At 40.9% G+C, this 17,177-nt stretch overlaps 2 protein-coding genes across 7 annotated transcripts in view; one reads left to right on the forward strand and one right to left on the reverse strand.

The window, feature by feature from the left end:
- Nucleotides 1-1,309: 1,309 nt before the first annotated feature.
- Lacc1 (laccase domain containing 1) lies at nucleotides 1,310-16,500 on the reverse strand. 4 transcript variants are annotated; one of them, XR_003950831.1, is made up of 8 exons: nucleotides 16,068-16,500; nucleotides 15,383-15,561; nucleotides 14,364-14,976; nucleotides 13,576-13,754; nucleotides 12,757-12,922; nucleotides 10,308-10,815; nucleotides 9,099-9,259; nucleotides 3,771-4,545 (listed from the first exon to the last, which is right to left on the reverse strand). XR_003950831.1 is itself a non-coding variant. In NM_172488.2 (8 exons), exons 3-7 carry the CDS (start codon nucleotides 14,923-14,925, stop codon nucleotides 9,100-9,102), a joined length of 1,293 nt encoding a protein of 430 aa, NP_766076.1. In that variant the 5' UTR covers nucleotides 14,926-14,976; nucleotides 15,383-15,561; nucleotides 16,068-16,188; the 3' UTR covers nucleotides 3,772-4,545; nucleotide 9,099. The 4 variants fall into 4 exon arrangements, 2 of the variants coding, with proteins under 2 accessions (XP_030103569.1, NP_766076.1); NM_172488.2 differs by having other exon boundaries at nucleotides 3,772-4,545; nucleotides 10,308-10,533; nucleotides 16,068-16,188; XR_383153.4 differs by lacking the exons at nucleotides 3,771-4,545; nucleotides 9,099-9,259 and having other exon boundaries at nucleotides 10,443-10,533; nucleotides 10,718-10,815.
- Ccdc122 (coiled-coil domain containing 122) overlaps nucleotides 16,343-17,177 on the forward strand; it is a 75,492-nt gene continuing 74,657 nt past the window's right edge. For all 3 annotated transcript variants that reach the window (NM_001310648.1, NM_175369.4, NM_001310649.1), the window contains exon 1: nucleotides 16,343-16,542. The gene's annotated coding sequence lies outside the window, so the exon portion shown is untranslated. The remainder of the gene's footprint in view (nucleotides 16,543-17,177) is intronic.

A 17,177-nucleotide genomic window follows, 5' to 3' on the forward strand; every position in this document is an offset into this window, starting at 1 on the left:
AAGAGATCTATTGAACTCCCCTCTGAAATGTTGAATTTATCTGTCCTCGGATCCATTTGAAATTCTACAGCCTCAACTGAGACTGTTAGTTCTTTTTTTTAAAAAAAAAAATTCTGTTTCCATTCAACGTCTTTGGTCACTCACTGCTTAAATCCGTCTCCTTAAGTAAGATGCTGTGCAGTGGGGAGAGCCTCTATTTGATGCCTATTCACTGCCAAAAGAGTAAGCTCCCCTTTTCTGCCATGTGACTGGGGATCCCTGTTCTAGTTCCACGCTGTCCATCTCCTGACACTCTTCTCTGCCTTGGGTAGATTATAAACGTTCAGTTTCACGTCCTGCTTCATGGTGCTCTCTCTCTCTCTCTCTCTCTCTCTCTCTCTCTCTCTCTCTCTCTCTCTCTCTCTCTCTCTGCTATGACTGTACTTGGTCAAAAAACTAAGACTAAGAGCAGCAGTTCTCAACCTGTGGGTTATGACCCCTTGGGTTAGTCAAAGGACCCTTTCACAGGGGTCACCTAAGATTATCAGAAAACCCAGATATTTATATTATGATTAATGATAGCAGCAAAATTATAGTTGTGAAGTAGCAACAAAATAATTTTATGAGTGGAGGCCACTACAACATGAGGACCTGAATTAAAGGGCTGCAGCATTAGGAAGGGTGGAACCACTGGACTACGCTCTGTGGTTAAGAGTGGTTGCTACTCTTGTGGGTTCTTAGCACGCACGTTGCGTGGTGCTTACAGCAACCCTGTAACTCCACCTCTGGGAGATCTGATGCCTTCTTCTGAGCTCTGCAGGTATCTGCATACATTTGTGCATATAGACACACTGAGATATATACAAATATATGTAAATTTTAAAACCCTTTTAAAAATCTGTACATGTTTTGGGCCCATATAATAGATAATTTTCTCTATAATAGCTCCTTTCTGTAAAAACTAACCATAGTGCCTTCAGCACTCATCTGTTTTTAAAATTAAGTTTTAGTCGTAGAAACAGTTTATCTCAAAAAGAAATTTTAAAACATGGAGGAAATGTCCAGCAAAGATGCTGAATCAACAAAGAATGAGACAGAAATTCTGGGAATGGAAGAAACAATCAAGTCCAACTCCCATTAGAGAGCATCACTCATAGTTAAGATGAATTAGAATGAACGAATTTTAAGCTAAGGCAATACTACATTCAGAAAAATATAACAAAAATTAAAATAAAAAATAAAAAACAACCAATAATTCCAAAAAGTCTGGGGTACATTCAAAAGACAAAACCCCCAAACCAATGAAGTAGAAGGAACTGAGATAATGTCATAAGGTATAGGTAATTTATTCAATCAACTTACAGAAGAAAGTTTCCTAAACTTAGAGAAAGAAATCAGCATCTAAACACAAAGGCACTAGAAACCCAATAGATGTGATTAGAGAAACTCTCCACAACATACCACAGTCATACGTCACATACACAAAACAAAGACTAAAAACACAGGGGAAAAGTTCTAGCTCAAAGGGGGAACCTGCAAAGGGGGCACACAACAGCAAATCATTGATAAGAAACATGAAAGCGGGAGTGTATGGAATTACACAGTACAAGCTCTAGAAGAAAATGACTGTGAACAAAGTTTTGAGACCCAACAAAAATATTTTAACCTGATGGATAAATTAAGGCAATTATTATCAACAAAGGCAGTATTGTAGAAAAATCTTAAAGGAATACTAAACATGTAGGAAAAACAAAGTCTCATCCACAGAGACACAGAAAAGAATATATTCCATAAGAGACCAAAAAGAGTTTGGAAGAAAATAGTCAGCACAACCAGAAAACCTTACTACTAACAGAGGAGGAATACAGAAATATTAATAACTAGCCAGTCAGAAAATCAACTAACAACATCATAGGGAATGACCTTAAGTACAAATGATCTCAACTATCAAGACACAGAATAACTAATGGAATTAATAAAACAAAGAACATCTATTGTCGTCAAGAAATACACTTATCCAGCAAAGACAAAACAAACAAAAAATAAAAACAAAAATAACAACAACAGCAACAAAACAGAGTCAAAAGGTGAAAGTCAGCATAGCAAACAAATGGAAGCTGGGTACATGCTAGGGTAGCAATTCTTGTACCTGTTAAGGTAGATATCAAACCAAAACTAGAGATAAAGAGGGCCACTACCTATAACAAAAGAAACAATTCACTGGGGAGATAGAACAACTGCAAATATCACTCACTAAATGTTAGGATTAGAAATTTCATAAGACAAACGCTGAAAGGTAGAAAAACTACTTGACACAGATTCTGACACAATCATGAAGGTAGACACGAGCTCTCCCAATCTAAAGTTAGCAGAGAAACTGCAAAGCTAAATTATACCATAGATCACCTGGAACTAAGTGGTGTCCATCCAACAGACAGTAAGCACACACTTAGCAGAACAGAGATTGAATACTCTCTAAAACACAGCCAAGGGCTTCCGAAGAAGAATGTTTATGACTTACCAAAATTAAATTCAGAAGATAGGAACAATTTAAACAGACCTGTAATGAGCAAGAGATCAAAGTGCTAAGGAGATTTCCCCCCAAGGAAAACCTGGGTCCGTGTGGAGTCACTGCTAAAATCTACCAGTCTTTTAAGGAAGGTCTAGCACCAACACTGCCAAGCTTCCCACCAGGTAAAAAGGACAGCAACACTACTAAACTGCCCAGGGATCAAAGATCCTAACCTGAAATTCTGATACTGCTAGAGAAAAATATTCCAAAAAGCCAGCAGATATTGGAAGTCTTAAAATAGGACTCTAATAGCACAGGAATTTGCAAACGAATTACATGAAATAAAAAAAAAACTTTTGCATAGCAAAGGGAACCATGAGCAGGAGAACAAGCAGGTTACAGAGTACAGAGCCTTCACCAGCTCTCCTTATCCATGGCATAAAACCAAACGATAAAGCCGCCTGTCAATAAATGAGCTCATGAAATGAACAGATCCTTCTCAAAAGAATCACACATGTCCAGAACTATACTGAAAACACATCCAACACCTTTAGCCAGCAGAGACATGAACGTTAAAACTATTTTAAGATTCTACATAACCCTTGTCAGAATGTCTCCTACCAAGAGAAAAGCATGACAAAGCTGGAGAGACAAAACTGGAGAGATGGCTCCATGGGTTAGAACACAAGCTGCTCTTTCTGGTCGTCTGAGTTTGATTCCCTACACCCACGGGACAGCTCCAGTCTCAGGGGATCTGACATTCTCTTCTGGCCTCTCTGGTCATGGCACACATGTGGTGCACAGACATACATGCAGATAAAATACCTACACATGTAAAAATAAGTAAATAGAAAAAATGACGAGTGCTGATGAGGGTGTGGGGAAAGTTGAGCACATATTCACTGTTGGTGGGAGTGTATACTGGACAGCCATTGTAGAAATCAGCATGGAGGTTTCACACAAACTAAACAGTGAGGACATGACGTTGGGAGGGTGACATACTGGGACAATCTGGGGAAGAGTTGGAGGGCAGAGTGAAGGGTGGTTATGATCATATTTCATTCTAAACATGCATTAAATTCTCAAAAGATTATACATAAAGGAAACAAAAACCAGAACAGCTTTGTGACCCAGCTAGTTTGTTTCCGGGCATATACCCAAAAGACTCTATCCTGCTACAAAGACACATAACCCTGCACAATTATTCCTATTCTAGTCACAATAGCAAGGATTTGGAACTAGTCTCATTGATCATCAACAAAGGAATGGATAACAAAAATGCAGTTCATACACACAATATTTTATTTAGCCATAATGAAGTTATCAAACTTGTAGGAAAATTGAGAGATCTGGAATTATTTTATGCTGACCAAAATAATCCAGACTGGGAATAACAAACACTGCATGTATTTTTTCTTATATATAAATATAAATTCTAACTTTTACTGTTTATGTAAACATACATATATATGGATCTGTAAATTTGTGGTCATAGGTGTGGATATAGGTGTTGATACTAGAAAGGGAACATAAAGAGAGGACTGAGCAAGGGAGAAGTATTAAAGCCCATGAGACAGGAAAGAGGGGCTACCGGGAGTGGAAGGGGACACAGGGGACAGGGAAGGGGAGGGAAGGATCAGCAAAAACATGGCGCTTGAGAATGCCATAAGGAAACCTAAGGGAACAGGTATCTCCCAGCTGCATCTGCTTCAAATGAGAAAGCTGACTTCATTTCAATTCCCTGTGCTGGGCTCCATGCCTAAACAAAAGTTGGCATCTACCAAATACTTAACTGAACAGCCCTGGCCTTGATTTATAGACAAATACAGAGAACGACCTTCAGGAATGACATCACATTGGGTTTTTTGATCAGTTGTCATAAGAATTAGACCAAGATCACTGGGCTTTGGGTAACAGTAAGAGCATACCCTAAAGATGAATTATCTTTTGTAATCCTCATGGTTTTATATAAATCAGAAAGCTAAGTATTTTCTTTTGCAGCCAGTGTGGAAGGATGCAGGAAACATCCTTTATGCAAAACTCCAGCCAAGAACCTGTAAAATACACACAGAAATAAAATGTTAGCTCCTAGCTAGTGTTTTTAGAATATCAAGGTAAGAATCATAAAGTCCATTAAAATGTTTTGTACATTACAAACTAAAGCCATTCTAAAGAGTAAAAACATACACCAATTGAGTTAAACTATAGAAAAACTGAGTATGTGCTAAGTCACTGCCATGAAATTGCCTTATAGAAGTCTAGAGGACTTTCTTTCTGTAAACAGCATTGAATGGGAGCTAGGACGCCTTCATTTCTGTTGTCAGCATCTGCCTTTGCTCTCCAGTGCCCGAGCTGACTAGATGAGACAGAAACTCCATGCTCTACACAACATAAAAGATTTATTGAGTCGAAGAGATGCTGAGTCAGTGGATAAAGGCTCTTCCCCCAATCTTAATGACCTGAGTCAGATCTCTGGAAGCCTTACAGTAATAGAAGAGAACAGACTCCTGAAACTTGTCATTTACCTTCACATATATACATGCCATGGGTATGTATGAGTGCATGCGTACATACACACACACACACACACACACACACACACACAGAGTACAAAATATTAAAAATAACTTATTCCCTGCCCCTTTAAAGAAAAATTCCAACAGTACCATATTTGGCAGGAGTTATTCAGTATATTGAAAAGTTACTTTATATTATATATTTGTAATTTTTTATTCTATAATTTAGAATTTTATGTAAAAGTTTTATTATTTTTTTATTATTTAAAACAATTATAAATATATTTTGATCATATTATTCTCCTCTCTCAAGTTGCTCTTCCCCTAACTACCCAAATTTAAGTTCTTTCTCATGAAAGAGAAATATAACAAAAGCCCCCAAATACAAAACAAAACAAAATAAAATTACATTAAAAAAAGAAAAACAGACAAGCAAAACCTAACATACTGTAACCAAATAAAATTAAATAAAAATACCTATGAAGTCCAATTATGTCTGCTAACTCCTCCTGAACATGAGGCCTGTTTTGGAATAGTTGACATACTCAGTGTCACCCCATTGGAGCTAACTGATTTTCTCTCTCAGGTATAAGAGACAGTTCAGTTGTTAACCTTTACCCTAGTGGCTAGGTTCATTCACTCACTCACTCTTTCATTCATTCATTCATTCATTCATTCAAAAAAACTGTAACAAAATAAAATATAATAAGACAAAACCTATTACATCAAAGCCAAACAAGATAGACCATCAGAAGAAAAGGAGCCCAAGAGAGGACACAAGAGTCAGAGACCCACCCACTCACTCATATGCTCAGGAATCCCATAAAAACACTAAACTGGAAGCCATCATTCATATGTGCAGAAGACCTGGTTCAGACTTATACAGGCCCTGCGCATGCTGCTTCAGTCTCTGAGTTCATATGAGCTTGGCTCATGTTGATTTAGAGGGCCTTATTTTCTTGGTGTCCTCCATCTTGTGGCTCTTACGCAATTTCCATCTCCTCTTCCCTGAGGTTCTCCAAGCTCCGAGGGGAGGAATTTGATGGAGACATCCCACTTAGGACTGAGAGTTCCAAGGTCTCTCACTCTGTATAATGTCAGGCTGGGAGGGGGGGTGTCTCTGTATTTGTCCCATCTGCTGCAGGAGGAAGCCTCTCTGATGATGGCCGAGCAAGCTGCTAGTCTATGAGCATAGCCGAATATCATAAGAGTTGTCATTCCATTATTCCATTTTTTTTTCTTTAGACCAGTATTATGTGGTTTTTGTCCTAGGTTCTTGGGCTCTCTAGTCCTAGGTTCTTAGTCACTCAAGCAGTGTCAGGTATTGGTTCCATCTTGAGGAGTGGGCCTTACGCCAAATCAATTACTGGTTGGTTACTCCTCACAACAGCTTTGTGCCACCATTGCTTTCTAGTGTTTTGCAGGCAATGTATCTTTATAGAGAAAGGTTTTGTGGCCGTCTTCATGTTTATGTCTCTTTTTGTGAACATGCAGAGTATGTTCTTGTAATAAAAACCACTGGAACATAGGGGTGAAGGCTCTCTCTCCTATATAGGTGCTGGTTTGTCATCTCCATTCTTAATGAGTTGTGTGGGTGTTGTTTTCAACAATAGAGCTTTGCTGTCAGCTTGTGGAGAGAAACCTAAAGTCTTGGCAACAGCCTGGGGTTGTTTGGGGGATTCCTGTGGGGCTCCTTTAGCCAACAAGTCAATTAGATGTAACCCAATCCCAGTACTGGAAGCTTCATTTGGTGACAAGAGATGGCCACTGGGGCTCTGCCTTTCCCCTTGTTTGATTTCATTTACATTGCATTCACATATGTTAATATTTTATTAAGTTTTTACTGTATTGAGTTTCCATAGTACCTCTCAAATGTCCCCCTTTATTTTAGCAGTTTCTTCCTGTATTCCTTGACACAACCTCTTCTCCTCTCCCCATTCTCCCATTATCTTCATTCTACATCCCCACTCCATCCATACCTATCTATTCTAATTCCCTTTCCTAACAAGATCTGTTCTCTCTAGTCCCTTACTCTATGCCTACCCTCTGTGGTTCTAGAATTTCTAACTTGCTTATTATTGTCTTCACAGCTAATATAAACACACTAAGTAACTGCATACCATATTTGTCTTTCTGCGTTTGAGAGATACCACTCAAGGTGATTTTTTTCTAACATCATCAATTTAATGATGTTATTTTTTTTAAATAGAGGACTAATACTCCATTATGTGAATGTACAATATTTTCTTTATATATTCTTCTGTTGAGAGACATGTAGTTTGTTTCAAATTTCTGGCTATTATGAATGGAACAGCAGTGACTATGTCTGAGGAAGAATTCCTCTGGTAGAAGGAAGCATCCTTTGTATATGCCCAATGGTGGTATAGCTAGATCTTCAGGTAGATTGACTCCCGTTGCTCTGAGGAATATTGATTTCCATAGTGCTTGTACAAGTTTGCATTCTCACCAGCAATGGAGGAGTATTTCCCTTGCTCCATGTCCCCACCAGCATGACCTATCACTTGTATTATTGATCTTAGCCATTCTGACAAGTATAAGATAGAATCTTAAGCAGTTTTGATTTCTATTTTCCTGGTGACTAAGGATGCTGAACATTTCTTCAAGTGTTTATCAGCCATTTGAGTTTCTTCTATTGAGAATTCTCTGTTATATCTGTACCCCATTTTAGATAGGTTGTTTTTTGTAACCAATTTTTTGAGTTCTCTATATATTTTGGATATTAGCTCTATCAGATGTGGAGTTGGGAAATCTTCTCATTCTGTAGGCTGCCACTTTGTCTAAATGATAAAGACTTTTGCCATGCAGAAGTTTCTCAATTTCCTGAGGGCCCATTATAAACTGTTGATCTTGGTGCCTGTACCAATGGCATTCTGTTCAGAAAGTCTTTTCCTGGGCCAGTGAGTTCAAAGCTATCCCCCTTTTCTCTTTTACCAGTGTACCCGATTTTATGTTGAAGTATTTGATCCATTTGCAGTAAAGTTTTGTGTGGGGTGATAAGTATGGATATATTTTGATCCTTCTACATGCACCTATCCCAGTTTGACCAGTACCTTTTGTTGAAGATTTTGGGTTTTTTTTCCCCCGGGGTGTATTTCTGGCCTCTTTTCAAATATCAGATGTCCATAATCATGTAGGTGCATGCCTGGGTGCCTGGGTCTTCAGTTTGATTCCACTGATCAAGGAGTCTGCTTTTATGCCAAAACCATGTGGTTTCTATTACTATAATTTAGTAGTACAACTTGAAATCCAGAATGGTGACACTTCCAGCGTTCTTTTATTATTCAGGATTGGCTAAGCATTCCTGTTTTGGTGCGTGTGTACGCGTGTATGTGCGTGTGTGTTTCCACATGAAGCTGAACATTGTCCTTTCAAGATCTTCAAAGAATTGTGTTAGAATTTTGACGGGGATTTCATCTAATCTGTAGGTTGCTTTTGGTAGGATCGCCATTTCTACAGTATTAGTCCATTTTTTTTTTTCAGAAAATAAAAAATAATGAAAGGTATAAAGATGTCATACTAGAACATGCATAGCTCAAGTTAGAGCAGAGGCAAAGACTTATTTATAGATGACTTTTAAAGAGTAAATTACCTTATGCCTTTAACATAAACCTGCCTAATTATTCTTTATGTACTAGAAAAAGAAATGAACATTACTCACCATGGAGAAGGTTGCTGAAAATGAACTTTTCTATGCTATTTTTCCACTTAAAAATTAAAATTTGAGCTGGGTGTTGTGGCACACACCTTTAGTCCCAGCACTCCGGAGGCAGAGGCAGGTGAATCTCTGAGTTTGAGGCCAGCCTGATCTACTGAGCAGAGTTCCAGAACAGCCACAACTACACAGAGAAACCCTGTTTCAAAAACTCAATCAATCAACCAACCAATCAATCAATCAATCAATCAGTTAGTGAATAAAATGAAGATCTGATACTCTTACAGAGAGGAAGGAATGTTATTAAACTCCTTTTTCAGTGAAGGCAGAGAAAGGCTGAAAGAAGGAGAGGGGGAGGTGAGTGGGAGGAGCTATGGAGAGTGCAGAGGGAGGCACTACAGCAGAGACTGTTCTGTACCTCATTCTCTAAGGGATATGAAGCCAATCTGTGTACCGAAGTTAAGGCCATCGCGGACATGGGAGAAAAACTTCTCAGGATGGCAGGACGTGCAGAGGTCAAGATCTTCCTTCTGGTCTTGAATGTTCTGTGGAAGAATTCCTCCTCTTTCTAGAAGAATCCTTAGAAGGAAGATTTTTCAAAAGACAGTAAGAGTTTATTTTACAACTGGTGAAAGCACATGAAAAAGGTACTTGTGTGGCCACATTCCAGGAAAGAGCTCAGAACAACAGGAATAGCTATTCACTCCACAGCAGGGGCTAGTCAGGAAATGGGAGCTTTTGTCAGCACATCTCAAATGTGAGCTGGTAGTGTTCCACACTGCCCTGCAGACACGTGCTGGCTCTGGGACAGTGTAAGGAACACTGAATGCCTGTTTGGAATAAACTTCTCAAGGGACAGAGCATTTGTATAGAAAACTCTTTTGGTTCAGACATGTTATAATTTTTAATCATCCAATCTTCTCATCTTTTTTTTCTCCTATTTACTAGTTTTCACAGAAAAGTTTCTTTAAAAATATTCTGATATAAATAGAAATAAAAATTAGGTGTACTTATTTCACAAGTCACGTTTAAGAGTCAATGCCCATTTACTGAGTCCTTCCTACTCATGGGTTAAATGGGTCTGGTTATGGTTTTGCTGACTGGAAGAGAAATGTAACTCAATTCATCTGTTTCCTTTTATCCAAATGACAATTTTCAACAGAGACTAAAGAGCAAATTCATAAATCCAAAAAGCACAGGACCACAAATACAAGTAGTTACATACTTATACTTCCTATTATTTTACAAGAACTGTTTTTTAGTTAATTACATAATAAGAATACTTTCAAAATATCAACTTTCATATTGTTTTAGGAGAGTTGACCTAAGCAATAGCTGTGAAGTAAATTGTATATCAGCTATTCTGTACAAAGTTTAAGTAGATTTCTGAAGATCTCAACTTGGAATTTACCTCAATAAATAAAAAATCATGAAACTATCTGTGATACAAACGTGAGAATAGATACCTTATTTAAAATGTTTTTTTTTCCATGTGTGCATGTCAGCTCCTTAAGTATTTGCTACCTGAATTGTGTGGGAAGTTACTTACTGTTCCTTGCGGTCCTTTTCACCTCAGAAACAATACGCAGTAATCAAACTTTCAGCATCACATTGCAATCAAACGCACCTGGTGGCTTTTCGGATGTCAACGTAGGGTCTCGGTGAGTCAAAGTGTCTCACACATGAAGGATGAAGACTGTGAAAGGAGACTGCTGATTCTTTGGGAAGAGTGAAGCAGCAAGAACCCACTGACGGTCCCAGAACAACAATAATGTCTTCCACATCACAGCCATATTCTGCTATCATAGCATTCACAGTAGCCATAGCCACACCCAACAATGTACCTTTCCAGCCTGGTAAACGGGAAGAAAAGACAAGGGAAGTTAAAAAATGTAGAACTGCAACTGCTTTCATGACTCAGTGAAAAATTAACAGCTGTGGTTTATGTGTTCAAAGTCCAGGTATAATAGATGAGCCACAAAACTAATGACTCCATTACAGTACCGACTTTACCATTCGATGAACCACACAGAGCACCTTACAGAATGGACGGTTAATGGGAGTTTCTTTTGAAAAGTGGTATTGATGTTTAGCCTCCATAGGAATGATGTCCTTTCAGTCCTCTCCCTTTCTTTCTAGGGTAAGGAAACACATGAAATGTGACATTTAAACTACTGCAAGTGCACAACTCAGTATTCATATTTGCAGTGTTCAATTTCTAGAATTCTTTCATCTTGCAAATTTGAAACTATATTCACAAACAAAATCATTTCTCCCTTCTTATAAATGTTGTGTTTGTTGTTTATGGATTTGATGGTGGGAAGGGTATCCTATTGAATTTGTCTTTCTGCGACTGCCTTACTGCGCCGAGTATGAACACCAGAAGGTTCATCTGTGTTGCAGCGTGTGTCAGAATGTACTGTCCTTTTAAGGTAAAACATCGTATCCCATATAACACATCACATTTTGCTACTTACTCGTTTGTCACTGGGCATTCAAGTTGTTTCTTCTTTGCAGACCGTATAAATCAGGGTGCTATACACGCAGACATGAGTTCTCTTGGACACAGACCCAGAATCGCTAGCTCCAATGGCAACTCTATTTTGAGCTTGCTAAGGAATGGACAGTTTTTGTTGTTGTGTTGGAGGCAGGGTCTCACTATGTAGCCAGAATCCACTCTGTAGATCAAACTCAGAGATCTGCTTGCCTCTGTCCCCCAAGAGCTGAGACTGAAGTGTCACTGTACCCAGAATGTCTCTCTAGAGCGACTCCCCACTTCGGTCACACTCACCTCCTGAGAGGTGTTTTGTCTTCTAGACCACACTAATGGATGAATGATGAGATGGTGGTTTTGATTTGCATTTTCTTTCATTATGAATGGTGTCGATTAACTTTTCTTATGCTTCTTCGCCATTTGCAAATCATTTTAGGGGAAAAATTCTATTCCTTAACTTCGGACCTTCCTGCCTCAAACTCCTGAGTGCTGGGATTATAGGTTTGTGCCACCACACCCAGTCTATTGATGCAAGATACGGAACAGACCCTGTCATGCTTGCCAAGTGAGCACTATACCAGTGGAGTTACACCCCAACCCCTTTACCCACTTTAAAATCCAGCCGTTGTTTTACTATAATTTCAGGTGTTGGATTTTGCAAAAAAAATTCTGCCTCTGGACTCCTTTGATGCTTTTTTTTTTTGTGGGGTGGGGGTTGATTTTGTTTTTTGTTGTTGTTGTTGTTTGTTTGGTTTTTTTTTTTTCCTGCTTTGGAGACCGAAAAACTCTATTACCTAATCCAAAGACTCAAATACTTACAATGTTGGTTTTATAATTTTGCCTCTTACAACTTAAGTCCTTGTCCATTCTGACCGACTTTTTAAATACACAGTGCTCTGGTAAGGGCCAGATCCTTCTCTTGCACGTGGATGTCTGCTTCTCCCCGCTCCACTGCTGGAACGGACCATTCTTTCCTCATTGAATAACTGGTTTGGCATCTTTGTTGAAAAGCTTTCAACTGCAGTGAAGTTATCTGAAGCGTGTGGGCTCTCTAGTCTATTTCTCCACTCATGGATAGAGATAAGCATGTCTCATGGTCTTGGTTTTGTTTTGCTTTCCTCTGACTGCTTTTACTCATGCTGCTCTGCCTCTGTGAACTCCCTTCTATAACATGCCAAACATTCCTTATTCCCTGGTGCCCAGAGTATCCTGAAAAACTTGAAGAGTTGCTATTTGGTTATTACAATAACTATGGTTATTATGCACATTAAAAACTGCAAGGACTAAAGATAATTTAGTTTGCACTTCAGGATTGTCTTGCCCTAAATGTTAATTCTATAGCTTTGCTTAGAAATATTGACAATCTTAAACCTACAGATTGTTGAATATCACAAGATACCACCCTCTTAGGGAATTCTAGTCTGATCCGTCTAATTTGAGTTGTATATTCCTTGTATCTGTTTCAGTAGTCAGATTATGTAGGCCTCATCCTACCACAAAGCAATGCAATTTACATCTATGCCAATGAGATAACCACCCTGTATTGCAAATTCAGAAAACCTTAAGTGATTAACACACCTACCGGAGTGAGCAACCCCACATGCCTTTTTCACAGGATCTGCGAAGACGATGGGTATACAGTCGGCGCCAAGAGCAGTGATTGTGACTCCTCTCTGATTTGTGACGATCCCATCGTAAGATTCAGGCTCCTTCTTCCCCATAACCCACACTTCACTGGCGTGATCAGTCTAACACGAAACACAGAGCAAAATGTCTGGAAAACGAAACATCTTACATGCGAGCTTTTCTACAAGAACTGGTCACAAAATGAGGTAATCAGGATATGATCATTCGCTTCCATAAGTGATAAAATGACAAATATAACAACATCTGCAGATGTGGTTCCTAGGGAAGTAGACTCAGAAGTCCTGACCATCCCCCATCAGAGATATGCACATCTTCGCTCTGAGTACTTCTCCCAAAAGGCAAGTTTCACTTTCTTTGCAGAAATGTGAAAGTACCAAGTGAGTGATTTCCCCCCTTTTATTAGACTCACTTCTATCTAGAGTTCTTATTTAACAGATTTCTCCTCTCTTAGGCCCTAGTCCTCCTGCTTGTCACTTAAGAAGTGAGGCTCCAAACTTTTCCCTGATCACTCAGGGACCTTCTATATTGAAAGGGTCTGAGTGGTCTTATACTCTCTCAAAAGTTAACCATACTTCTAGAATTGAGGCGGTCTAGATGAAACACAAACACACATGAATGAGCACACACATATAGAGAAAAAGTAATTTCAGCATCATCGTAAATGTTAGACGAAGCACCAGAAACAAAAGTTAAATAGCTTAAGGGTTATATAAATATACTGAGAACAAGACCAAAATAGATAACAAAAATCTACCTTTATTCGGTAAAATTTCTCTGCGTTAAATCCGGCAGCATTTGCCAACCTGCGAACATTTTCTTGAACAACCACTTTGGGATCTCTCCTTTTGGAACTACTGAAAAGATTGAGGGAGCTGAGAGTGGGTACGGAAGATATGCCCCCTGTCCGTGTGGTAAATCCATGCAGGAAGTTGTCTATTGAGGATAAGTGGGAGCAAGTCAAAGGATGTTCTACAAAAGGCTAAACAGCATACAAAAGACAGCCTCTCCATCAGGCCTCCCTGGTCACCCCAGCCTGCAATAATTGATCTTGTTTCTAACTCTGGCTGCTCTTTGTACCTCCGTGTGATGTCACACAGTACTGTGTGTTTTACCTCCCCGTGGGACTGCTGCTCTCTTCCCAGGGTACTTTCATTTCATCTGGTAGAAGTAACATACAGCTCACAATTAATCCTACTTATCCAAGGAGGATTATTTGAAAGTTTACTCTTCTATTAAAATGCCCAGAGAGTTGGGGTTTCAGCATGTCTACGTAAAAGATTTTCCAGGTCAGAAAAAAAGAACTTTTTTAGGAGTGTTGGGAGATTTGCCTTAGAGCTGAATTTGCATAGTGCAGATTTGTTTTTTAGGAACAGCTCTGATGAAGTCATCCTTTGAAGCCGCTGACCCACAGGTCCTAAACTCCCCATGTTGCGAAACATGAACAGTTCACAAGAGTCAACAGAGAGAAAAGAAAGGGAAGTGAGGAACTTCTGAAGAAAGTCTGGGTTTTCAGTGCAATACAGAGGACAGTGTGGAAGGTACCTGGGATCAGAGGAGATGTGACAATAGTTAGGTCCCCTTTCAGCGCTGGCAGGCTTCTCAAGTATGTTTCTATTTCATGCTGGATGTCTTCTAGTTCTTGAGTTGTGGTCACGTTTATTCCAGTGGATGGTTTCAAAAGGCTATCCCTCCAAGCTCCCTGTAGATCTTCAAACTCAAACTCATACACCTCGGTGAAGAGTTGACCAACGTAAGCCTTCATTAACAGTTTCCTGTGCTCGGGGACAATCACCTTAATGCAGCTCAGATTTTCTTCATCAATTTTTTGTTTAATTGTATACAAAGAGGCAGCCAGGCAGGGATGGCTAACAGTCTCGAATTTTCCCGCGAGACGTGAAAAGCCATTTCCTGCTTCCAATTCACAGAGGCCATACTCCCCATCCTTTTCCTTGCTGGCATTTCTGCAACATATTATGCAAAGGAACTTGGCCTTGGGAGCGTGGTGGTAGTGAATACCATCCAGTGTCTCCAGTAAGGTCTCATGGCAGTTTTTCTGTGCATTCAATTGTAAACCAGAGAGATCAATCAAGACTGCTTCTGCCATTCTTCAATCAGGCAGTCTTTTTTGCCCCAAAGACTTTTTATGCCATAGCAGCTGTAAAGAAAAGTGATCACAAATAACAATAAATTCGATCTTCTTATAGATACAACCGAAATTTGTGGTGAACAAAAATAAATAAATAAATATAAAAATAAAAATAGGAAGTAAATTGCATCAATACAAAAAGTAACCAAAATAAATGTAGTGTGCAGAGCAGAAAAGCCAGTGCACCATTCATCCTGACAATTAAGGGCAGAGCCATCTTTTATTTTGTGAACAGCTGGGTACATTTTTATAGAATAGAAATTATGCTTTGTTTTCCTTATAGCAGATTTTAAGTACAAAATTACTTGTTGTCTGAGATCAAGTCTTTTTAATTATAGGATGTAAATCTGTTATGTCATTATCCCCATCATGTCTATAAGATTAGATCACATCTCATGAAATACTGAGGTCTCACCTTTAGGATATTAAGTTGAGCAGTATCAGCAGCCAATCTTCTTTGGGGTTGCGGTTGGGACAGGGATTCGAGGCAGAGCTTCTCTGTCTAACAGCCCCAGCAGTCCTGGAACTAGCTATGTAGACCAGGCTGGCTTCGACCTCAGACACCTGCTTGCCTCTGCCTCTGCCTCCCAAGTGCTGGGATTAAAGGTGTATGTCACCAGAAAGAAAGAAAGAGAGAGAGAGAGAGAGAGAGAGAGAGAGAGAGAGAGAGAGAGAGAAGAGTAAAGGTGTCTGTCACCATAAGCAAGCAAACAAACAAACACACTCATTTTTTAAAGGTAAAAGCTAGCCCACAGGCTGGGCTTTCCCCCCAGGTTTACACAGTCCTCCGCACTTGGGATAATCCCAAAAGCCACTGCAACTTGGATCAGGGTCGATTTCTGACCACTTGCAGATTCTCTGAACTCCCTGTCCAGGCTGGAGCTCCCCTCTGCCGACCCTGTGACCCCCAATTCTGACACCTACCATTGCTGAGCCTTCACCCCGACGCCCACCCCAACCTCCGCCCGCCCCGTAGGGCACTGGCGCCTTCATTCATTCTTTCCGCCAGCCGTGCAGGCGACCTCGGAGGAGCCTGGACTGCACGGTGTGCGTCCGTCCGTCCCGTCGCCGCGCCGACCTCCCCTCCGCCCGGGACTCACCGCAGGGCTGCTTCCCGCGCTCTCCTCGGCGGCCGCGAGCTGGGGCGTGAGCTGCAGGCTCGGCGCTCGAACCCCAGTGGCTCCCAAAGTCACCGGCCGGCCGGTCCGCCCGCCTCACCGCGTCCCCGGGCCTCCCGGCGGCCTCGGGCTCCCGCGGGCGTGCGCCCGGGTTTGGGTGTTCCCGCCACGGCCGCGAGGTGGCGCCCTGGAGACGCAAGGCCGAGCCCCTTGCGGGGGATTCCCGCGCCGCTCAGCAGTTCCGGGTCAGCGCCCGCAGTCACCGTGGAGGCCGCCTGAGGCCCGGGCGCTGAGGCGCGGGGGCCCGGAGAGCCGCGGGCGAGCGCGTCCCGTGAGGCGCCCGGAAGGGAAGGGAAGAAGCGTCCCCTCTCCCCGCGGGCCGTGGCGACTCCAGAAGGATCTGCTGACCCAGCAGTGTGGCCAGCTTGTCACTTAGCGCCCTCCAATCCGGGCTCAAGTAAGGGGACTCTGGTGACTTTTGTGGGGGAGTGGCTTTTTTTTTTCTTTTTTCTTTTCACTTTTTGTTTAGTTTTTAAGTTTCTAGTTAGTTTTCATTTTTTCCCCCTTTCGGCTGATTCTGTACTTTCATTTGGGACCAACATCCTTGACTGTTCACTTGTGTTGGCAACGTCGATTTCTCTTACCCCCCCCCCCAAGTGTGTCCCCTCACAGGACGGAATGCATTCATTCTTACAGTAGCAATAAGATAAAAATTAAGGCTCCTTTGTCCCCCAAGGGTTTAATGTTATTTATTTAAAAACAACAATTTGAAAATCAAGTACTGTTGTAAATGGAAAAATACCCACTCTTCAAAATATATGAGAAGGTAAGAGAAAGCGCATTTTCTGAGGACTGGCAATGGAGGAAGGAGAGGGCCTTCATTTTCCTTGGTCTTCCTCCAAGTGCTCAAGTGTTTCCTGAATGAGAAGACTCTAGGGGATCCGGGAGTCTAGAAGTCTTGTTAAGTGTGCACCCATCTCAACTTGACTAGCGGCCAAGGTAACCAGCCCACATAGAACCTACTCCAGGCCGTGTGATCACTTTCAGAGGGCACACATTGAATGCTCGCTGGACACTTCCAGGAACCCTGAG

The sequence above is a fragment of the Mus musculus genome, chromosome 14 (genome assembly GCF_000001635.26).
Source record: "Mus musculus strain C57BL/6J chromosome 14, GRCm38.p6 C57BL/6J".
Classification (NCBI taxonomy): domain Eukaryota; kingdom Metazoa; phylum Chordata; class Mammalia; order Rodentia; family Muridae; genus Mus; species Mus musculus.

Bases quoted from the DNA above. Each gene is read 5' to 3' on its own strand.
- Lacc1 (NM_172488.2), bottom strand. From the start codon at position 14,925: ATGGCAGAAGCAGTCTTGATTGATCTCTCTGGTTTACAATTGAATGCA. The intron at 13,755-14,363 runs GTACCTTCCACA...TATCCTCAATAG, and splicing joins CACATCTCCTCTGATCCCAG to ACAACTTCCTGCATGGATTT. The intron at 9,260-10,307 runs GTGCGTTTGATT...CTTCCTTCTAAG, and splicing joins GACATCCGAAAAGCCACCAG to GATTCTTCTAGAAAGAGGAG.